Source organism: Neophocaena asiaeorientalis, unplaced genomic scaffold, assembly GCF_003031525.2.
Source record: "Neophocaena asiaeorientalis asiaeorientalis breed wild unplaced genomic scaffold, Neophocaena_asiaeorientalis_V1.1 scaffold336, whole genome shotgun sequence".
NCBI classification, from domain to species: domain Eukaryota; kingdom Metazoa; phylum Chordata; class Mammalia; order Artiodactyla; family Phocoenidae; genus Neophocaena; species Neophocaena asiaeorientalis.
Genome location: NW_020174788.1, coordinates 3,889,617 through 3,914,316, shown reverse-complemented (window position 1 = coordinate 3,914,316; position 24,700 = coordinate 3,889,617). Strand labels below are relative to the sequence as shown.

The window sequence follows — 24,700 nt, the reverse complement described above, 5'->3', positions numbered from 1 at the left end:
AGCAGTTTTGTAATCAAACAGAGATGTTGATGTCAAAGCAAAATTTTCTCAATCTGCCAAACCTGCATATGAGAAGGACTGTTTACCTAAAGCTATTTTAAACTCAAAATATGGGAACTGCTGCTCTCCAAATGGAGGGTAAAAGGCTGAATCATTCTGGGGGAAGTTAGCTGTGCCTTATAGTTTTTCAAAAATTAGAATTTTAAAAAAACATCTAAACTGCACTTTGTCATATAACCTCGGCTCTAATGGAGATATTTATTCTGATTTAGTTAGTACCTTACCTCAACTCACCTGGAATTGATGCTGGCAACCACACCTACTTCTGAAATTCAAATGAGTTATGATTTTCAACTGAAATATCTTATTTTAAAGCTGAATCTTGTATAACTAATTACATTCTTATACAGAGGGGAATCAAATGGCAACTCAGAAGATGCAGTCCACAGTAATTAATCATAAGCATTTTCTTCTGGGAGCAGCATGAATAAATAATGCTGGAAGGACCCAGAATCATTGGAAGAGATGAAATAAAGAGCAAGACCGTTTGCTTAAAACCTCTTGGTGACCTTTCCTGCTCCATGACTGAATATGAAATCAGATTTATTTAATTTTTTTCAACTTTATAGGAATATTGGCTTCTTAGCTGATAGGCAACATTTCATAATGGAAATCAGATGCAAGTGAAATGGAATTTGCGTTAAATATGTTTCAACAGTTGTAGTACTGTTGAGAGAGAGGGTGAGGAGCTTAATCCTGTCTTCCCAAATGAAGGAGCAAAGTCCAATGTTGCCTTTAAGCAAAAATCAACTTAACCAGTCCCATGTGTATGGTCCTTTAATGCATTGGTCTCTTTAGGCACATTTCTGCTGAAAAACCTGCCCTTCCTACACCTTCTGTTCATGTAGTTCTGGGTCAAAATCTCTTTTCTTAAGTAGGGCTAATAACTTTGGATTTGTCTTATGATTTTAAAAACTCATTTGCTAAGTATTTTGTTGCCTAATTCCATTATGAAGGAAAAAGAGATGAGTACCCCCAGGAAGATGAAGTATCTGACCACGACACATTAGGCATTTTATCCCTGTATTTGCTAAACTTCCCTGATAAGAATCGTCTGAGGTTCTTATTAAAGATACAGATTCCCAGGCCTCACCACAGACTTACTGAATCTGAAACCCCAGGGGAGAGGCCTGGGTAAGTTCTATTCATTCTTACCTATAAAATCTGGGAAATGGATTTATCTTCTTACAGTCTTTGAAAAGGCCTAGACATTTTATTCCATAGACTTCTTTTAGAGCTTTGAAAGACTAGTTACTTGTTGGCTACTGTTTCGGCTCAGCAATAGCTCTTTCAGTCCCCTGAAATAAGTAAGTACTGGCATTTTAAGGGACTTGCTTTTTTGGTAGCATATGTTCTCATTATGTGGTAATTCCCTCAAATGCTTGTCATCAGTCTAAAGCTAATACCTGGTGTTGCATGACCACAGACTTTGAAAGTTCATTTCCTTTTCAGACTTACAATGATGACTAATGACACTGTGAACAGGCCTTAACAAGTGGACATGGACTAATAAAATGTCACTGCTTCATGATTCATGACATCTATAGTAGTTCACTTCAGGGAAAGTGAACGACTGACTTTGTAAATCAGTTTTCTGGGCTAAGAATGATGAAGGAGGAAGGGGGAGAGTTTCTAAAGTTAAGTCAAGATTCATTTACCTAAATACAAGTAATAGGAAATATTGACAATATTTTAAATATGGTACCTGCTGGGCATTATCTTTAGAAGGTCGTTTCCACTTTTGAGATGTCTTTATGTTTTTTCTTTCATTCAAAAAGTATTTGAGTGCCTTCAGTGAGTATACCACACACACAGTTAGGTGATGGTATATCTTTTATAGCAATTTAAAACATTTAGCACAAGTAGTTTTGTTCTTTGACAGTAATAGCCCTTTGGAAGAATACATAAATTGTTCTCCCTAGTTGGAACAAAACCACGTACACTATTAGTATTGTATGTACTTGGAAAACTTTGAAATTTATTTTAGAATTTGAGCAAATTTACCAGAGACATCTGTATTAAAAAACTGATATTAATTAGCAGAAGATGTATTTCAAAATCATTTCTGTTCCTTATGGGGCATGAACTTTGGGGACAATACAAGAGGAGTGTAAGTTTTGTTGAGGAAGTAACTTTTACAGGTGAAACATGAACACGTACACAAAGTAGTGTATGGTTTGGGACCAAAAAGAGTAACAGGTAAATGGTATTGTTGGAATAGAGAAGAGGAGGTCAGTATAGGTTAAAATAGTCACGGAGATTTTCTAGACAATTTTAGCTTTTAAAGATACGCTTTTGGGGATCTGAAGGAGTGTCCAAGAGGAAAAATTTTCAAAGTGAGGCAACCACTTAAGCAAAGGCACATAGGTTGGGATGAGCAGTAAGTGTGTGGTACAGTGAGTAGAACAGTGCAGAGGAAGTAGAGGCTTGCCTTAGAGGAGATGAAATTGAAAAGGTGAACATGGCCTAGATTTCAGAGGGCTGAACATGGCAAGCTGTGGCATTTGGTTAAAACAGTATTGACGAGGAACCACAGGAAGTTTTTGGGTAAGAGATTTATGTTATTAAGGCAGTGTTTTAAGACTATTAACTCTAAGCATTGGTTTTGAAATTGTGCTCTGAGGCCTCCAGGGGTGGGGCCTGGGACAAGCAGAAAGGCTTCTTGGTCACTGCTGTATCCTTAGAGCCCAGGATGGCGCTTCACACCCAGCAGGAACTTGGAATTTCTATATGTTGGGTGAATGAATGGCAGCAGTTTTGGATTTACCCTCACCCATGTTTCATTCTTAACAGATTCACGTGAAAGTAGGCATCTACGTATTGTTTCATTTAATTGAAATGGTTCCGTACTAAAGCAGTTTGAAACGACTCCACGCTTCCAATTCAGGGGCCATGGGTTCGATCCCTGGTCAGGGAACTAAGATCCTGCATGCTGTGTGGTGCGGCCAAAAAAAAAAAAAAACCAATTCGGAATTTATACTCTAAGCCCTGATTTCATTCAGATGTCCGAGTGGCTGTGTTGGGTATTCCCATTCCAGAGTGTTAAAGAATCCTGGTGTTTCGGAAGAATTAATGTTTTTGTTTTGACATAAAGAAGGGATGGCATTATTTGCATAAAGGTAAGCAGATGATATTTTATGGATTAAGGAGGAAATCATAACTGGCATTTAGCAGGTATTGAGTGTCTTCTCTTCTGTATTTTGGGAGAGATGGAAGGAAAATGGTAGTTCACACAGACCCTCATAGGGTTGATCATTGTGTTTTGATAGATTATGTAGTCCTGCACAGTTAGCTAATTTTGATATTTCCTTCACTGGAGTAGTATTCCTTATTCTCTGGGTATTTGGAAATTGGTGCTCAAGTTGGGTAGAGTAGCAGTTTTGGATAAAATTAGCTATCATGTTTGTAAAATCGTTTTAGAAGTTTCTACACTCTTCCCAGTGTCACTGTTTTTGTTTGTAGGATTCCTCCTGAGAAGTGGATTCAGGGCACTTGGTAGTACTTTATTATAAAGTGATTTGTGTAATGCTGCTTTTTCTGTGGAAAAATTAAATTTTTTTAAAAATTGAGGTATAATTGATGTATAACATTATATTACTTTCAGGTGTACAACTGAATGATTCAGTATTGCAAAGTGATTACAAGTCTAGTTAACATCTGTCACCATACATAGTTACAGAATTTTTTTTCTTGTGATGGGAACTTTTAAGATCGATTGTCTTAACAACTTTTAAATATGCAATACGGTATTATTGACTATAGTCACCGTGCTGTACATTACATCCCCATGGCTTATTTATTTTATCACTGGAAGTTTGTACCTTTTGACTCCCTTCACCCATTTCACCCACCTGCCCCCCACCCCCATCTTTGGAAATTCTTAAATTCATTTCTTTAGTGCCAGTAGATGAAGTTGATAAAAGGGTGGTAGTTCTCTCCTTATCTCACTGAGACCCTAGGCAGTTTTCTTAATCACTTTCATCCTTAGCTTTCTCTTTGGCAAAGCTAGGGTGCTTCTGCTGAAACCATTTCATGAGAGGTTTGTAGTTAGAGGGTTGTGGAGCACATACTTTGATATGGTCCCTGCAATATAAAGTTCTGTCACAGTAAAAGAATGGTGAGTATTGAAGTGAATTAATTTGCTACATATGCTATAGATTTTGCCTTTTTAAAAGGCTTATTAAATTAACTGAAAACGTGAGACTAAGTAAATTCAGAAGGTGGTAGAAGGTAATTACTACCCTGATTTACTGTGGGTGAACAGGTGAACAGATTTCTTCTTGTGCTGTTTAAGAGGTTTCTTCAAATTTTGCAGGGTCAAACTTTGACATGTTGAATGGGGGAGGGGAGATGAGGGGACAGATGTGATACAGGAGTTCCTAAACCTGGCTATGAATCAGAATTGCTTGGGGTGTGGGGGAGTGTTGTTTGCTCAGGATTTAATTTTCAAAGCCCACTCCAAATATAGAGTATCTAGAGATGGGATCTCAGCGTCAGCATTTTAAATATGTTCCCTAAGTTAGTTTGATGTTGTAGCCTGAAGACAGCATTTGGGAATCATTGGTTCCAAAGGAACAGTTAGAATATAATACAGTTAGAATAAAATCAGAACGTCATCCCTCAGCCTCCAGGGCTCTGTGTAATCTTGCCTTCATTTCTGATCCCGTCCCCTTGTTTGTTATCACTCTTTCCCTTGCTTACTATGCTTCAGCAGGTTCTGTTCCTGAACCAAGCCAAGCATGTTCCTACCATTGGGCCTTTGCACTTGCTGTTCCCTCTTCTTGGAACACCTTGCCCCTAGATATTTGCATGAATGATTCATTCTGGTCTTGGATCAAATGTCTCTTCCTCAAGGATGCTTCCTGACACCCCCCAGTCTCAAGTTGCCTCCCAGCACCCCATCAGTCTCTGTCACATCACTGTTTTCTTTATTCGTAGCACTTGTCACTAACTAAAATGATCATGTTTATTTTCTCTCTTTCTCCTCTAGAGTGTGCACTGCACAGAGCCAGGGCCCTTGCTATTCTTGTTCACTCCCATTTCTGCAGCACCTGGAGTAGAGCCTGGTCCTTAGTAAGGAAGGACTCAGGAGATACTTGTCTTGAGACAAACCTGCTGTAGCCAGCCTGTGAGCTCATGTAGTCTTAGAATCCAGTTGAGGAAAGGGCAGAAATTGCTCAGCTGATCAAGCTGTAATCTTGTGGATACAGTTGTTTCCTATAATTTTCTTTTTCTTCTCTGTCTAGCTCAGTCCACCTCAGGGCGAGGCCAGTACCTGAAACGCATCCGATACCACGGCAGAGGTCGCTTTGGGATTATGGAGAAGGTTTTTTGCCATTATTTTGTGAAGTTGGTGGAAGGCCCTCCACCTCCACCTGAAGCACCAAAGACAGCAGTCGCCCATGCCAAAGAGTATATCCAGGAGCTTCGCAACCGGACCATCATTCACACTCTATGATGGGGGTATTAAGACTCCACAGTGTATATATTTTACCATTCATTTCCTAAAACCAACAAAAATTAAAGACAGATGCTTTTTATGATTTGTCATTGAATTATTGAAATATGAAGTACAACTGCTAGTTTTACATGAATATTTATAAAGCTCTGCCCATCTCTCTTGAGCCTCTGGGTATATTTTATGTATTTGCAACTAGGAAGGAGAAATCAGCTTTAAACATAGTGACAGACTATGTAATTCAGAAGGCTTTTTGGAGTGATGTTTGAAGGCAATGTTAGCTTTCTAGCTTGTGCCCTGCAGGTGGTACTTTTGATACTGGACTTGAGTAGAAAGTTATAGGATAAGAAAACTTGTCCTTACTATTTCACTTGATTTTTCTCCTGGAACTGGGGGAGGGGGTGGTGGACGGGAGCATCCCTGCACATTGTTTCAGTGCAATATTTTAGGGCATTCTATAGTTCAGTTTTTCCTTTCACTGTTGGCATAGGCCAGTGGACGAGGGATTATATTTTCCTTTACTGATTTAGCAGTAACTTGAAATTACAGGAGTTTATTAGATATGTTAATCTAAAACTCCAAAAACCATTTAACTTAGAAAGTTTTATTTTACTTAAATAATGACTATTTTATGTCTCCTACCAACAATGCTTTCTATTGCTTGGTTGTCTTGTTTAGGATTGATTCATTTTTCAGAGTGCATTCAAATTAATGGAGAAAGGAGTTGAACCAGTCGCAGGCTTGCATTCTAAAATAATTGATATTTTTAGGACATTCCACCTGAAAGCGGAAGAATACACTTTCTTTTCAAGTGCACATGGAACATTCTCCAGAATAGATCACATCTTGGGTCACAAATCGAGCCTTGGAAAATTTAAGAAAATTGAAATTGTATCAAGCATCTTTTCTGACCACAACACTGTGAGATTAGAAATCAGGTACAGGAAAAAAAAAAGTAAAAAACACAAATACATGGAGGCTAAACAGTGCTGCTAAATAACCAAGAGATCACTGAAGAAATCAAAGAGGAAATCAAAAAATACCTAGAAACAAATGACAACAAAAACACGACGATCCAAAACCTATGGGACACAGCAAAAGCAGTTATAAGAGGGAAGTTCATAGCAATTCAAGCTCACCTCAAGAAACAAGAAAGATCTCAAATAAACAATATAACCTTACACTTAAAGCAACTAGAAAAAGAACAAAGAAAACCCAAAGTTAGTAGGAGGAAAGAAATCATAAAGATCAGAGCAGAAATAAATGAAATAGAAACAAAGAAAACAGTAGCAAAGATCAATACAACTAAAAGCTGGTTCTTTGAGAAGATAAACAAAATGAATAAAGCTTTAGCCAGACTCATCAAGAAAAAAAGGGAGAGGATGCAAATCAATAGAATTAGAAATGAAAAAGGAGAAGTTACAACAGACACCACAGAAATACAAAGCATCCTAAGAGACTCTACTACAAGCAACTCTATGCCAATAAAATGGACAACTTGGAAGAAATGGACAAATTTTTGGAAAAGTACAACCTTCCAAGATTGAATAAGGAAGAATTAGAAAATATAAACAGACCAATCACAGGTGATGAAATTGAAACTTTAATTAAAAATCTTCCAACAAACAAAAGCCCAGGACCAGATGGCTTCACAGGCGAATTCTATCAAACATTTAGAGAAGACTTAACACCAGTCCTTCTCAAACTCTTCCAAAAATTTGCAGAGTGAGGAACACTCCCAAACTTGTTTTACAAGGCCACCATCATCACCCTGATGCCCAAACCAGACAAAGATATCACAAAAAAGAAAATTATAGACCAATATCACTGACGAACACAGATGCAAAAATCCTCAACAAAATACTAGCAAACAGAATCCAACAATACATTAAAAGGATCATACACCATGACCAAGTGGGATTTATCCCAGGGATGCAAGGATCCTTCAGTATATGCAAAACGATCAATGTGATACACCATATTAACAAATTAAAGGATAAAAACCATGTGATCATCTCAATTGATGCAGAAAAAGCTTTTGACAAAATTCAACACCCACTTATAAAAGTCTCCAGAAAGTGGGCTTAGAGGGAACCTAGCTCAACATAATAAAAGCCATATATGACAAACCCACAGCAAACATCATTCTCAATGGTGAAAAACTGAAAGCATTTCCTCTAAGATCAGGAACAAGACAAGGATGTCCACTCTTGCCACTATTATTCAACGTAGTATTGGAAGTCCTAGCCACAGCAGTCAGAGAAGAAAAAGAAATAAAAGGAATACAAATTGGAGAAGAAGTAGTAAAACTGTCACTGTTTGCCCATGACATACTATACATAGAAAATCCTAAAGATGCCACCAGAAAACTACTAGAACTAATCAGTGAATTGGTAAGGTTGCAGGATACAAAATTAATGCACAGGACTTCCCTGGTGGCACAGTGGTTAAGAATCAGCCTGCCAGTGCAGGGGACACAGGTTTGAGCCCTGGTCCGGGAAGATCCCATAGGCTGCGGAGCAACTAAGCCCATGCACCACAACTACTGAGCCTGTGCTCTAGATTCCGTGAGCCACAACCGTTGAGCCCGCGTGCCACAACTACAGAAGTTCGTGTGCCTGGAGCCTGTGCTCTGCAACAAGAGAAGCCACCGCAATGAGAAGCCCGCACACTGCAACGAAGAGTAGCCCCTGCTCACCGCAACTAGAGAAAGCCCATGCGCAGCAATGAAGACCCAGCGCAGCCAAAAATAAATAAAATAATGATAATAAAAAATAAAAATAAGGCAGTAGGTGGCACTCACTTCCCTCTTGTTAGCAGAAAATTGTTAAGAGTGTTCAGCACTACCTGATTCTCGTTGATACACATGTTTTCATTGACAAGAGGCACTCTGTCCACAGCCCTAGTCCGGTGTTTCTCAAGCGTTTGTATGTAGAGGAAGAACTTGGGGTGCTTGCTTATTAGTGCAGACTTCTTATGGGTTTCGCCCAAGAGATTCTGATTCACTAGAAATCTGTTTTAAACAAGCACTTCCAGGTGATTCTGTTGTAGGGGACTGTACTTTGAGAATATCCCTCTAGTCAAATGAAGAATGTAGCTTTAGTGCCATGTTTTAAGATGGCATTAATTATAGATACTATTTACTGGGACCTCATTATTTGACATGTTCCATGCTATATTTTACAAATAACTGTCTCAGGGTCACACAGTTTGTGAATATTGGAGCTATGATTTAAACTCTAGGTTTAAGTACCTGGTTCTGCATACCTAGTGAATATACAGGTATTTTCTGGGCCTCTGCAGTTACCTTAATGTGTGGGTAAAAAGGCAAAGAGCTCAGTGGAGTAAGCCACTGAGGTTTAGGGCAGATTCTGGGTCCTAAGCTATTATAGCGTGGAATCATGGAAATAACACTGGAGTGGTGGAAAGGGAACTTTATTCTAGTCCTGGCATACTCATTAACCAGAAGACGACTTTGGGCAGGTCTCCTCCCTCCCTGGCCTCCATTTCATTCATCTAGAAGATAAGAGGCTCAGTGTTGTCTGTAGACCACCTTCTTCAGAATCACCTGAAGGACTTGTTAAAAGATCCAAATCCCTGGGCCCTATCTCAGACTTAGTGAGTCAGGACCTGGTGTGGGAGACCAGGGGGTTTGCACTTGTAACGAATGCCCCAGTGATGTGTGGCTAGAGAATCACGGGGCCAGAGGGTCTCTGGGCTCTCTTTCAGTGCAGATGCTCCGTGAGTTTTGACTTCCTCGGGTGTGACTAAAACACGCCAGGTGGTGATGTGGACTCCGTAACTATAAGTTACGTAAATGAGGTTGCTGCTTCATCAGGCTGTTAAAGCTGTTTTGAAAGAGTTAAGGACAAAACAGATCTTAGATTCTAATGAAGAAAGTTTGCTTGTGATCTAAGATTCAGCCTTTATTTGGAGCTGCTTCTGGTTAAAGTGTACTAATTGCTAACATGCAGCACTGGGTACCTAGCACTGTTTTAAGCACTGTATATATATTTTTTCTCAATGAATCTTTCCCATTGCGACTGTTGCTAAGTCCGTCTGGTTAGTTTCCGTGGCTGAGAGTGCACTTTCTAACATAAATGAACATTTTGGTCCCCACTTAAAATTAACTTTACATGGTTCAGAAACTAATGTCTTAATTATTCTTTAATGGCAATATCTGAACGCTTGTGATTTCCTTCTTTCTTTGTCAGAGAATTATGATAGATTTAAACTTTTTTAGTTGGTGTGTAGCACATTCAGGAAGTGCACTGATCATAAGTTTAGCTCAATAATTGATCAAGTGGTGAACGTGCCCAGGTAAACAGGTGAAGAAATAGAATGTGATAGCAACCCTGAGTCCCCTTCATACCCCTTCCCAGTCACTACCCACCTATCCAAAGGTAACCATCACCCCGACTGCTACCATATGATAGATTTTTTTTTTAAAGGTTAGCTTTTGTTTTCTTTAACTCAACATAATTTATTGGGCAACCATCATATGCCTGGTGCTGAGGATACAGACAGTGAAAGAAGAATCAGCCCTTGCTCCTGGAGCTCACACTCTGCTGGGAAAGGCAGAGTAATTCAGTAAATCACTAATTACAAGTCTTCACTGTGTTGAGTGTTACGAAAGCAGAGGGACATGGGCCTATGGGAGCAGACATCAGGGTGCCCTGGAAAACAGTCATTGGATTTTTGGGCAAGTTTATCTTCTTAAAGATACAGTGAGGGGAAAGGGTAAAATGACAAAGGTTATATGGATCAGTAAAGGGTTATGTTGTCAGAATGCCGACTTGGGTTTTGTTTTCAACTCTATAAATGTTAGGACCACTTCATCCTTCCAGAAATAAGATGTGGGATGTGTGATGTGGATGGGGAATATACTGTCTTTGGAGCTGACTCAGAGTTACTAAACTTTATGAGGCTCCAGCTAACACTGAGGGGAAAGGCATGCAAAGTGAGTATACTGCAAACATTGCAAAATAAAACGGATATGTTTTTCTATGTGATGAAAGCGATTAGATTTTTTCCAGTCATTTCATTTTATTGCAGAGGTTGTAATTACAATTTTAGTTGATTAAGAAGAGCTCAATCACATGTGTGGGTTTAAAACAGGAAATGTTTTGGCGTAGGTGAGCTTCCAGAAAGATTCTAAAGCAGGACAAAACAATGTAGTTTTGTCTATGTAGATGACATTATTAACACTTCTAAGAATAGGCACCTCTTCTTAACCCACTGTCTCTGATATAACTGTCTAGGGTCAGATCTCTATATAAGAGAGGTTCTAGCCTTTATTCTTAAGCAAACCAGCCTACTCTGAGTTATGTTAGTACATAACTTAGGATTTATCTGTATGGAATCACAAATACATTGGATCAAAGAGAAAATATTGGGAAACGAGTCATACTTGTGCACTCAAGTAAAATATTTTTTGTGTTTGTCCAATAGGGACTTGAATGAATTTTTATTTTCACTTATGGCTCAAGGAGACATAAAAATTCCACTCTGGAAAGTAAGGGATGGCAATATTAATATCACAAAGTGGAATTTAAGGAAAAGACATAAATGAACCTAAAAGCGTTGTTTAATGCACATATGGAGGAATACATTCTGCAGTCAATGTGAAACCATTTCTAAACCTCCTGAAGGTCATCGAAAAGTTCCAAGTTTCCATAGTGGACCCCAGCATAAGAAATGATTTAAGTTCATTTTCTCTGGCCACAGTTCTTGACTCTTTCTATATCCGTGCTCTTTGCAGTGTGACTTTGCAGTGCCTCTTATTATGAGGTGGAGTGTCTTCTGACCTCTTGAATCTGGGCTTACTTTGTAATAGAAAGTGGCAGAAGTGACAGTTTGCAGGTTTTCAGCCTTGGCCCTGTTTGCTTCCTCTTTCTTTCTTGGACCTCTGCTTCTCCATGTAAACAAGCCCAGGCTGATCTGCTCAAGGACGAGAGACCACGTGGAAGAGAGATGTGGGCCCCAGCTTACAGGCAGCCAACCACAAAACACGAGAGAGCCCAGCAGACATCAGCACAGCTGCAGATGCAGGAAAAACTGATGACAGAAGCATGAATGAGCCCAGGTGAGAACAGGTAAACCACCACAAACTGACCTACAGACTCATGAAGAAATTAGTAAGTTCTTATTGTTTAAGCCACTGAAATTTGAGGTAGTTTGCTACATACTAACAGCTGTGATAAGTATTTCAAACTTTGTACTCTTAAGGAGAATACCTATCCTTTTCAAATGTCCATAACAATTTGTATAATTGATTCTACAAATTTTAGATTCTACAGTTGTAGACTCTAAATTGATTCTACAATTGTAAAATTGATTTACAAAGAAGACCTCACATTATCTCAAGTAAGAATTATATAGACCACTTTAAAAAAATTATTTTTATTTTTGGCTGCATTGGGTCTTTGTTGCTGTGCGTGGGCTTTCTCTAGTGATGAGCGGGGGCTACTCTTTGTTGCGATGTGCAGGCTTCTTATCGCGGTGGCTTCTTTTGTTGCAAAGCACGGGCTCTAGGTGCACGGGCTTCAGTAGTTGCGGCATGTGGGCTCAGTAGTTGTGGCTCGCGGGCTCTAGAGCACAGGCTCAGTAGTTGTGGTGCATGGGCTTAGTTGCTCTGGGGTATGTGGGACCTTCCTTGGCCAGGGCTCGAACCCATGTACCCTGCATTGGCAGGTGGATTCTTAACCACTGCGCCACCAGGGAAGCCCTAGGTAGGTCACTTTTAAAAATACTGCCCTAAAACCAGAAATTTGTTCTTAAAAAGAAAGTTTAAGCATAATCTACTTGATAATAAAACACTCCTAATTCTTGGTTCTTTGGGGGAAAGAATCATTGAAATGGACAGATCTTGTAAGTCCAATAAGAAATACAAATGATACAAATAGCCAAGACACGGAAGTGACCTAAATATCTGTCAGTAGGTGAATGGATAAAGATGTGGTGTGTGTGTGTGTATATATATATATACACACACACACACACACACACAATGGAATACTACTCAGCCATAAAAAAGAATGAAATAATGCCATTTGCAGCAATATGGATAGACCTAGAGATTATCATAGTAAAGTAAGTCAGAAGGAGAAAGACAAATACCATATGATATCACTTTTATGTGGAATGTAAAATATGACACAAATGATTTACAAAACAGTAACAGACTCACAGACGTAGAAAACAAAATTAGGGTTACCAAAGGGGAAAGGGGGTGGGGGAGGGATAAATTAGGAGTTTGGGATTAGCATATGCAAACTACTATATATAAAATAGGTAAATAACAGGTCTTACTGTATAGCACAGGGAACTATATTCAATATCTTGTAATTATAATGGAAAAAATATGAAAAAGTATATGTGTGTGTGTATATATATACGTATCTGAATCACTTTGCTGTATACCAGAAACTAACACAACCTTGTAAATCAACTACAATTAAAAAGAAATACAAATGAAAAAATACGTATGAGACAAGGGCATAAAATATACAGAAAAAATTTAAAATTCTTTATAGGAATGAGCTGGATCATTCTATTTCTCTGTACGGTTCTGGATTAGAATTGATCAAAAGATGAACTTGAGTCATAATTGGGAGTTAGAAGTGATTCTCTCACAATCACTTTGGCATCTTGATACCTATCACAGTGGTGCCTCAGTCTAAGACACCACACTAAGGTAGCAAGTGTCCCATTCCAACATCTTGTTAGACTAATTTAAGCATGGGTATCGGTGACTGGCAGAAATGTCATAGGACTGAACCTTAGCTATAAAGGAGTATAGAAATGTACTTTCTAGTTTTCTGGCCTCTTAAAACATGTCAATGTCCTGCAGCCAGAGACCACCATGATCACAATTATAGTTGAAAAAGTCAGGTTTATTGTTGCAGCAAGGGAGAACACACACTGTGGGGAACCATGGGGAATCCTCAGCAAGAGGATATTAGGATTTGGGCTTTGGTTGAGTGACTTTATAGGATTTGGGCTTTGGTTGATTGAGTTGTGGAGAGTCTAAGGAAGCTAAGGTTTGCTCTGTATTGGATGCCATCAGAAAGTGTGTGTGTGGGAATTCTATGATTATCTCAAATTTTATACATAGGGAGGGCAGACTAGGGTGAGGAAACAGGTGTCATTAATTGATAAAGAATTAACAGTCACTCATTTAAGCAAAAAGAGGGTGGTGTTTGGTATTTTGTGGATGGCACAGCAACCTTATTTTTGTCTGTGCTTAGACAAAATTATGTTGTGGACTTGCTTTATATGATTTAATCATGTTCTCAGAATGACCTTGTCTGAGTTGGTATCCTGTGAGATACCTGGTTTACGTCCAAAAGGAGAATAACAGCGTTGAGTGCCTGGCCAGCTTCTGAATGTAAGGGGCTGTTCCTTTCTCTTCTTTTTCAAGTACAGGCTGGAAGGGAATTTGAGGGACTGCTCAGTAAGCGAATTTGTTGTATCTGCCTCAGGTTTCATCGTACTTAATGATGAAGCTCTGGAATTTCCCACCAAAGTCAGGTACAAGTCAAGTATGCCCACCATCCATGGTTATTTAATTTCCCAAAAGTTTAGTCAAAGCAGTAAGATAAAACGAAATAAGAGAAAAATCTTTGGAAAGGAAGAGACAAATTATTACTTGCGTATAATTGCCTCCCTAGGAACCGAAGAAAATCAACTGAAGAATTATTAGAAGTAAGGAGAGTTCAGTAAGGCAGCTGGTTACAAGATCAGTATACAAAAGTCAATGCTTATGCCTTAAATCAATAATCATCAGGATATACAATTTTAAAAAGGCATTAAAATAGAGACTAAAACAGAAAATATCTAGGCGTAAACTTGACATAAGAAAAGTATGCGGGACCCATATAAATAAAGCTGTAAAACTTACCTGGGAGACTTGAAGACTTAAATAAATGGTAGGGCATACCACATTCTTGGATGGCATAACTCAATAATTCAGCCATTTCAATTCTAATAAAAATGTCAAAAGTATTTTTCTTTTTAACTAGACAATATAATCCTAAGGTCACCTGGGAAGCTTAATAAAAGGCTGAAGAATTTTTAGAAGATTGAGAGGTGACTTACACTGCTAGAAAGAAAGATTTATTATAAAAGTAGCATGATTCTTGTGTAAGAGTAAAAATAGCCCGCCAAACAGGCTCAAGTATATCCATATGGTTTAGGATAAAGGTGGAATTGAAATGTTCTTATATTTCTGCTTAAGTTACAGAAAGCTGCTAAGCACATCGCTTCTGTCCTAATAATGAGAAAATGACAGATAAACTACAAAATCGTTACTTTTGTTGAGCTCATGAGAAAGATGAGGTTGTGAGGCAACCAAGTAACCTCATTTGGAAGAGAGACAAGCCCCTCCGAGGAGAAATGGGCTTCACAACTGTCTCCATTCTGGCAGAGCATGGGGAGGAGAGGCACAGCCACTATCCACGTGGGGAGAAGAAATCAGCTAAATTAGAACACAAAATCCATGTGTGGGTGAGTGTGTAAATCTGGGAAAGCTGAGGTAGAAGAGGAGTTTCCACTCAGCTACAAACTCTCTTCCACAGACTTCCACCAGGTGCTCACAAGGAATATTGGGAGCAGGGCAGGAGGCTGGCCCTCTTGAGCCCACCTCTGAGGTCCAGGCAGAGGGAGGCAATCAATGGATGTTGGGGACACAAAATGCCATTGGCGTCCCTGGATTCTCCTCCTTTAGGGATCAAAAGCTCTAAGCTGCTGTGGGTAGGGCAGCAGACTCAGTTACCCACAGGGTTCAAAGTGATCAGTGGATGTGAGGCCCAAGGCCCTGCCTGCTAACCTGGACAATTTTCCCTGGACAGTAGACTACAACCTCAAGTCTCTGGAGTGGCAGAGTCTATTACTCCCAGGGCAGACGGACCAAGATGTGTTGCTTAATATCTGCATGAAAAGCACTTGATAACATTGAACATCCATTTATGATAAAAACTCAGCAAACTAGAACTTCCTCAATCTGATAAAGGACATCTACAAAAACCCTATGGCTACCATTATACTTAATGCTGGAAGATTGAATCTATAAATTGTGGTACGTCCCTACAATGGAATACTTCTCATCAATAAGATGGATGAATCTCAAAAGCATTACGGTAAGTGAAAAAGCCAGACTCAAAAGGCTGGATAAAACATTGGGGAAAAAAAAAGGCTATATACATTGTATAATTATATTCAGTTGACATTCAGGAAAAGGCAAAACTGTATGGACAGAGAACAGATCGGTGGTTTCCAGGAGCTGGCAGGTGGGGATGGGGAATTGACTACAAAAGGGCACAAGCACACTTTCTGGGATGATGGAAATCCTCCATCTATATGTCTTGATTGTTGTGACTACGCATTATGTATTTGTCAGAATTCATGGCATTATAATCTTAAAGAGGATGAATTACATCTTGAGAGATCTGACTTTAAAAAACTGATTCAGGAAGAAAGTATTATGCTAAACAGTGCTGAAAAAATTGATAAACCATTTGTGGAAAATTAACTTTTGATTCCTCACATCGTATGATAAGATAAATTCCAAATGGATTATAAATAAGAGTGAAAAAAAATCAAACCATTAAAAACTTAAAAATATGCAGAAAAGATAGGTGATGAATACACACGAGAGCAAAGCATAAAGTAAAACAAGGAAGTGAAGACTGAAACAGGATAGTGATTATCAAGAGATAAAAGGAGTGTGTCCTTGAGAAAGAATTTTCTTTTGGACATTGTAGGAATTTCTGTCTTCTCTCTCCCTCCGTCCCTCCTTCCCTCCCTCCACTCTCCCTTCCTCCTCTTCCCTCCCTCGTTTCCTCTCTCTCCCTCCCTCTCCATCTCAGTAATATGGATAGCAGTTACATGAACATTTGTTTTATGATGGTTCATCACACTGTGCGGCCCTCTGTATATGTACCATATTTTATAATTTTAAAAAAGGTAAAACTTGGGTTCCAAATGTAATTTCCTATGTTTTACACACAGAGGATTTAGGCACAGAGGATCTAAGTCCATTGGTGAAGATAATCCATTTCCTCATCCAAGTCCCCATTCCCTATACAATGCTCTACCAGCCAGAGCAACTACATGGTTCAGCACAGGTTTAAAGACTGTGAACCTTATAAACCGAACCCAGTTTAAAAGAACCTAGGTTGCAGTTATGAGGTGTATAAGAAATTAAACAAATATGGGTGAAATCAATCTGACTTGGAACGGAGAAAGCCTTTTTAAATATCAAAGGCAGAAGACATAAGGAAAAGATCGATAGGTTTGATTACTCCCAAGTTAAAAATGATGTACAAATTTTTAAACATCAAAGCAAAAATTGAAAGACAATGTACAATTGGGGAAAAAGTTTAAAAAATACGTGGCAGGGTACTTCCCTGGTGGCACAGTTGTTAAGAATCCGCCTGCCAATGCAGGGGACATGGGTTAGATCCCTGGTCTGGGAAGATGCCCCACATACTGTGGAGCAACTAAGCCCGTGCACCACAACTACTGAGCCTGTGCTCTAGAGTCTGCAAGCCACAACTACTGAGCCTGCGTGCCACAACTACTGAAGCCCGCGTGCCTAGAGCCTGTGCTCCGCAGCAAGAGAAACCACCGTAGTGAGAAGCCCGTGCACCGCAACGAAGAGTAGCCCCCGCTCGCCGCAGCTAGAGAAAGCCCGCGCACAGCAACGAAGACCCAACGCAGCCAAAAATAAATTTAAAAAAAAAATATATATATGGCAGATAAATGGTTAACATTCTTGAAATGCAAAGAGCCCTACAATCAATGAGACCAATACTGCAGTAGAAAAACAGGCAAGAAATATGGATAGAGCATTTTTAAGGGAAGAAATACATATTACTAATAAACATTTAAAAATATTCATTCTCCCTAGTAATCAAGTAGTTACACATTAAAAGTGTGTACCTGTCACATGTATAATTGTCCAGGATTAAAAGAAGGGAAACATCCAGAATTGGAAAGTTGTAGAGAAAAGAACACTCTGAAACACTTGGTAGGAGAGCAGTCCAGCAACATTAACAAGAGTCTCAAAAATTGTATATTCTTTGATTTAACAAGATATGTACAAAGATATTCATAACAAAGATAACTGGAAATGACCTAAAACATTCCAATGATGGGGAACTGGCTAGGTTATGTTCCCTTTGTGTACCTGGGCGTTTTCTAGCTAAAATGCACACCATTGTGTGACTTAGAAAAAAGGCTCCTCTTATTCCAGGGGGACCCCACCCCACGCCAGGCCTACCAGTTTGTGCATGCAACAACTTGGACAGCGGAGATCATAGCTCTGATACACACAATGTGATGGTGTGCTATGGAGTCATTAAAGCACATTTTTGAATGACATAGGGATAGGTTCACAATATGCTATTAATGACATAAAATGTGAAGTGTTAAGACTAATTACTAGTTATTATTTAAAACATAAGTTTTTCACTATGCACAACATGAGTCCAATTTTAAAAAGAGCAAGTAGTAATATGCATAGAAAACTAGGAAAAAAAAACAAACCTAGAAGGATGTATACCAGTATTTTTAAGCATATCTGGTTGATAAGATTATATGTAATTTTTATTTTTCCTTTTTGCTTTTCTATATTTTTGACATTTTCTAGGTGGAACGTATATTACTTAGGTAATTAGGAAAAAAACCAGTAAAATCAAAAATCTCAGAGTACTGAGCAGAACCAGGTGAAAAATGCAGCTTAGCCAGGAGAAATGTGTGCTTTTGGCTATTTTCATTATCTTGAGTTTCACCTAAACGCTTAAGCGTTATAGATGGAGAGAAAAATCAGTAGAGAGCAACTATTTAAAATGACAGTGACAGTGGTGAAAATGTGACCACATTAGAACACTGAAAGGAGATGAGGTTATGTGACACAGGCCATTCTTGATGTGCAGGTTGAACCCGAGCAAAATGCTTCTGACCCAGCCCTGCTCATCACAGATGTTAAGGGGCCAAAGGAAGCTTGGCACGGGTTAGGGGACAGAGGGAGAAGGCAGTGGGAAGCCTTGGTTAAGTCATAGAAGCACGGGAAGCTCCTGTACCCTCCACCCAGTGATTCAAGTGGGAGATAAAGGCAGAGCGGTCTTTTTGGAGTTTGTGCTTAAGCCTAACTTTATTATGTGGCTCGTTACTTCTTTATATCCGAGTTCCCTCTTCTGATAAGGTGTTTGCTGCAAAGTGAGAGTGTTAAATGTGGCGTTTCTGTTAATGGTTTGTTTTCCCTGAAGCCAGTGGAGTTAATTATCTGTGTTGATGGAGAGGAGAAAGCCCATGACAGAGTGAAATATACAGATGTCTTTGTCCTCTCTCTCTTCTTCTCTAATATTTCCCTCCACTGCTTACAATCCTCCAGTGACTCCTCACAGGCTTCAGGACAAAGTGTAAACTCCTCATCTTGGCATAAAAGATCTGCTTTTCATTCTAGTACCTTCGCTCAGCACCACATACTCCAACCACACCAAAGTAGCTTCATCCTCTAAAAACACGTAGCATGTTATCTCATGTGTGGGGACATTTATCATCTTGCTAATATTATCCCCTGCCTACTGTGTGCCAGGCATTGTGCTAAATGTATTATCTTCTGCCTCATAACCATCCTATCTCGTAGGCTTGAATATCGTCTCCATTTTATAAATGAGAAGCCTGAGGTTCAAAGAAATTAAATAACTTTCCTAAGGGTCACCCAGTGAGTTAGTAGCACAGTCAGAATTTGAACCCAGGTTTTTTTTTTCTTCACCACTTTATTGAGGTATGATTGACATACAAAAAGCTATAGGTATTTAATATATATAACTTGAGGTGTTTGGAGATAACTATGCAGCTGTGAAACTATCATTACTGTCAGAGCCATAAGCTTACCCATCTCCTCCTCCCAGCCCTTGAACCCAGGTTTGACTCGAAAGCTTGAATATGTTGTTTTTTAAATTGAGGTATAATATATGCAACACAAAACTTACCATTTTAACTATTTTAAGTGTACATTTTTATGCCATTAGGTACACTTACATTGTTGTGCAACCATCACCACCATCCATCTCCAGAACTTTTTATCTTCTCCAACTGAAATTCTATCCGGTAAACACGAACTCCCCATTTCTCCCTCCTCCCAGCCCCTGGCAACTACTATGCTACTTCTGTCTCTGTGAATCTTCCCACTCTATTAAGCACCTCATATATGGGGAATCATACATTATTTGTCCTTTTGTGACTGACTTATTTAATGTAGCATGTCTTCAAGGTTCGTCCATGCTATAGCGTGTTTCAGAATTCTTTCCTTTTCCAGGCTGAACAATATTCCATTGTATGAATATATCGTATTTTGTTTATTCATTCACCCTTCAGTGGAGGCTTGTGTCGCTTCCACCTTTTGGCTACCGTGAATATTGGTGCTCTGAACACGAGTGTACAAATATCTGTTCAAGTCCCTGCCTTCACTTCTCTTGAGTATTTATACAGAATTGGAATTGCTGGATCATGTGGTAATCCTATGTTTTGTGACGCGGACATGGTTGAAGATTGTAGGCCAGTCATTTTGTAGAATCTCCTTCAGTTTGGTCTTGACCAGTTTCTTCATGGTTAGACTCAGGTTATGTGTTTTGACTGGAATGTCACAGATGCTTTTTTTTTTCTTTTAATCACACCCCACAGGGTGGCACACGATGTCTATTTGGTTATTGGTATTTTTTTTGTTAAGTTACTATCTTTCTTTGAAAAATTATTTATTTTTGGCTGCGTTGGGTCTTAGTTGCAGCACACGGGATCTTTCGTTGCAGCACGCAGGCTCCTTTGTTGCAGCACGTGGGCTTCTCTCTAGTTGCGGTGCACAGGCTCCAGAGTGCGTGGGCTCTGTGGTTGTGGCACATGGGCTGTCTAGTTGTGGCACTCTGGCTCAATAGTTGCAGCGCACAGGCTTAATTGCCCCGCGGCATGCGGGATCTTAGTTCCCCGACCAGGGATCAAACCTGCATCCCCCGCATTGGAAGGCAGATTCTTAACCACTGGAGCACCAGAGGAGTCCCTGGTTATTGGTATTTTTAACTTTGATTCACTTATTGTGCTGCTGTCTGCCAGGTGTCTCTACTGTAAAATTATTGTAAAGTCTCTTTGTAATTAATAAGTATCTTGTGAGGAGATACTTTGAGACTATGTAAGTATCTCTTTCCTCATCAATCTCTCACCCACTAGAGTTTAGCATCCTTTGATGTTTCTTGATTGAATTAAACATTACTATGATGGTTAGTAAATGGTGATTTTCTAATAACCATCATTTCTTTTGCATTTATTAGTTGTTTACTATAAAGAAGAGCTTTCTTTTCTAATTTATTTATTCATTTACTTCTATAGGTATAGCTTCATGAGTACTTACTTTATTCACTGTATACTAATCTGTTGCTATCAGTATTTCTTTTCATGCTCAAGATGTCCCAGATTTGGCCAGTGGGAGCCATTGCAAGTTGCTTCCTGTGTCCTTTTGACATTTCTTCATCGTTTGAGGACTTTCTTACTTTATGACACAAAAAGATGTTCCAGCCTCATCTTATTATTTCCCTGGATTCAGTGATTTGAGGAGAGCATATTCATCTGTAGAAATAAAGCCACCCCTAAATGTCAAAAACACAAAAACAGGGTGTTACCAGGTAGCTTCACATGCATCCACCACCAGCGAGCCCCATGGGTTTGGGATTTCACCCCTGGTTCGTTACCGGATTCGTGAGTCCAAAAGAAGACATGTGCATTTTATGGCCAATTCAATATCAGCTGTAAACTTGAGCATCCCTGAGGGGGGTGCAGAAAGCAACTGGCACCGACCTGTGCTGCAGGGTTGTTTGCTTTCCTTCTCTAGGGTACTCTAGGGCCTGCTGGCATGGGAGCTCTGTTTAGAGAGAAAACTGTTTTTACATATTTCTCTCTAATGGTAATAGAAGTGAAACTATTGTGAAAAGACACTAGGTTTAGACCACACCATATGGCAGTGAGAGGCGTTCATCACTACAGCGTCTAACGGCTGAACTGAAAATAGCCCATATTTCTGCATTTTTGGAGAATTAACCCCTGACTGCCAGGAAACACCCATTGTAGCAGCTCTTCAGCCATGTAATTTAAAATAATTACTAATTAAATGAGAATAAACTAGAGTCCATAATAATAATCATCGTCACTGTAACCCAAGTTACTGTTTGTTGGAGCATTACCTAGGGGAAGATGCTTGCCAAAGGGAGGAAGAATGGCCGGGGAGCCTCCAGCTTCATCATTACTGCTGAGGTAAGGAATCGGGACCTTTCTGGGGTGCTTGGCAGCTACATACCTAATTTTATATTCCATCAATATTGCTGATCTCATGTTGTCTCAAGGAACTTGCTCACTAATACAGCAGGCAGTGTGCCAGTGAAAACTGAGTATGGGAACAGCTGTATGGCACTTGTCAGTGGATTTGTATCACTGCAGGAAACAACTCAAGCAATTACCTTGTCTTCGACAGGTGTCACTCTCAGCCCCATCTTAGGAAAAGCAAGGCCCCTTTCTAAGGGTGCCGTTGGGTGCGAGCGTCCAGTGCCAATGGTTATGAGCAGGTATGTGGGATAGTGGAGGTGGGACGTGTTTCACATTACTGTACAAAGGCCTGTCTCGGTGTCTAAGAAAGTAAAAGGTGGGAGCTGTTTGGGTTAGTGGCAGGGTTTCTGCTTCCCGTTGTTTGGGTGATTTAAAAGAACATGCATTCCTTTGTTTATTCACTCATCAACAAGTGCATACCTACTATGTGCCAGACATTGCAATAAGTGCTGGGACTGTGGATCAAGGCAGACTTGGGTGCTGACCTCAGGCATCTGACCGTCTCCTGGGTAGTGAGGGATGTACAAATAGAGGCGTGCAGAAAGTGCCAGGGCGCTAAGAGAGCACTTGACAGGAGAGAAGAGGCATTCTTTTTGCAATGTGGCAGCTGTGAAGCACCCTTGAGGAAGTTCCATTTATGCTGAGGCCTGAAGTCTAAGGAGTGTTTGGCCTGCAAAGGATGAGGGGAGAATGTTCCGGGCAAAGGCCCTGCGTGAGGATGGAACCTGGTTAGTTTGAGGAACTAATGGAAGTACAGAGTGTGAGGAGAAGCACAGAAGTACAGAGTGAGGGAGGATGTGGCACAAGAATTTGGCAAGGTCACGTGGCTTCAGAGGGAGGAGTCCGCATTGGATTCTGAGTGCAAGGGGAAGCTTGAAGCTGAAGGGTAGCTGGACCCGGTTTAGGCCTGTAAAAGCCCAGTCTGGCTGCTAGTGGAGAGATGCCTGGAGGGCTCGGGGCTTGAGTGTGGAGGTACCAGGACTGGCTCCCAGCTGTCTGGCTGGAGCCCCTGAGTGAATGGATGCACTGTGTGCTTAGGTGGGAAATATCAGAGGGCAACTATATCTGGGCGTTAGAATACTCAGATTTTTCTTATTGTGGTAATATATGTCTTACCACAATAAGAAAAATCCGAGTATCGGCAACCATCATTCTACTTTCTGTCACCATGAATTTGACTGCTCTGGGTACCTCATATAATCGTATAGTATTTGTCCTTTGGTTACTAGCTTTTTCCACTCGCACAGTGTCTTCCAGGTTCATCCGTGCTGTAGGCTGTGTCAGAACTTCCCTTTTAAGGCTGCGTAATATTCCATTGTATGTATATGCCACATTTTATTTATTCATCTGCTTGTTGATGAGCATCTGGGTTGCTTCCACCTTTCAGCTCTTGCTTATTGCTTGTTATTTAATGCTGTTACGAACATGGGTGTACAAATATCTGTTCAAGCCTCTGCTTTCACTTCTTTTGGGTTTATACCTGGAAGTGGAATCGCTGGATCATATGGTAGTTCTATTTTAAGTTTCTTGAGGAACCACCAAACTGTTTTCCACGGTGGCTGCACCATTTCACATTCACACTCAAAGTACACAAGGGTTCCAGTTTCTCCACTTCCTTGCCAACACTTGTTATTTATTAAGTTTTTGGATAACCTCCATCCTAATGGGTATGAAGTGGTGTCTTATTGTGGCAAAACATTCAGATTTTTAGTTGTTATATTTGAGATGCCTGAGAGATATTTCATGGCACTGTCAAGTAAATGGTTGGCTATACCAAGCGAGATTTCAAAGAGAGGTCTTCTGGCCCACAGATCAGTTTAAATTCCACTGACCAAGGTGTGCAGCAGGCTGTTGTAAATGCCTCACCATGGTGAACCTTGTGTATTTGTTCTAAGGCATCCGACCCCTGCCACTGTGCCTGCTATTTCAGGATGTGAGCTTTTGGGCATTTGGGTTCATTTCTGGTGAACGAATGACATTTTGTACCTGGTTCTCCCCTTTCTGATCCATCTTGCAGCTCCAGTGGAAATTAACCAAGAATTACTAACTATGATCAGCAAATAAAAGTGGTAGAAAGTTTCAGAATGAGGGAATTTATCGTTTTGGTCTTGGAAGGGATATGTAGCTGAAGTCAAATATGTTTGATGATACTTTAGAGTGAATGGAAGGCATTTTTGTTTCTTTTCTTGATAACAAGGAAAATACAGCTTTAAAGTGTTTTTCAGTTTCTCAGCTCCCTTTCATTCTCTGATTTCTTTACTCTTAATGGGGTAATATAAACCAGTTTTCTGTCTGTTATTCATCAAAGCTGTCAATTTATCCTGAACAGAACAAAGGCAAGGATGTTATTAAAATAAAACAACTTTCGATTGAGCTGCTAATAAATGCTGAAATGCATCCACATGTCTGCTATTGATTATCTCCAGCCGACAAAAGCAGACACAAGTTTGTACTGCACGCTGCCCGTGGAAATGAAAGATTTAATTAGATGAAAACCGAATGAGCTGGAAGATCTACAGTGCTCAGCCATCAAACGATTGTTATTCATAATTGGCTGTTTGAAATGTCCCTGCTTCTTGAGGCTTTTTCACTTAAAAAATTCCCTACAGTGCATTAAGATGAACACAGTCGTTAGTAAATTTTCCCCCGTGCATTTGACAAGCTCAAGGTCGTGGGCTAGAATGAGCTCTGTCAGACCATAAATCAGGTGTAATAGAACATCTTGAACTTGAGAATTAACAGGCGAGAGCAGGGAGATGGCAATGTCTTTTCCATTTCAGGCCCATCTCCAAATGCTGAAGGTGGAAG

The 24,700-nt window shown here is 39.9% G+C and overlaps 1 protein-coding gene across 3 annotated transcripts in view; it reads left to right on the top strand.

The window, feature by feature from the left end:
- MRPL22 (mitochondrial ribosomal protein L22) overlaps positions 1 to 5,603 on the top strand; it is a 36,293-nt gene extending 30,690 nt beyond the window's left edge. For all 3 annotated transcript variants that reach the window (XM_024760174.1, XM_024760176.1, XM_024760175.1), the window contains one exon: positions 5,307 to 5,603. In XM_024760174.1, the coding sequence (XP_024615942.1) occupies positions 5,307 to 5,518 (212 nt within the window). In that variant the 3' untranslated portion in view covers positions 5,519 to 5,603. The remainder of the gene's footprint in view (positions 1 to 5,306) is intronic.
- Positions 5,604 to 24,700: the final 19,097 nt, after the last annotated feature.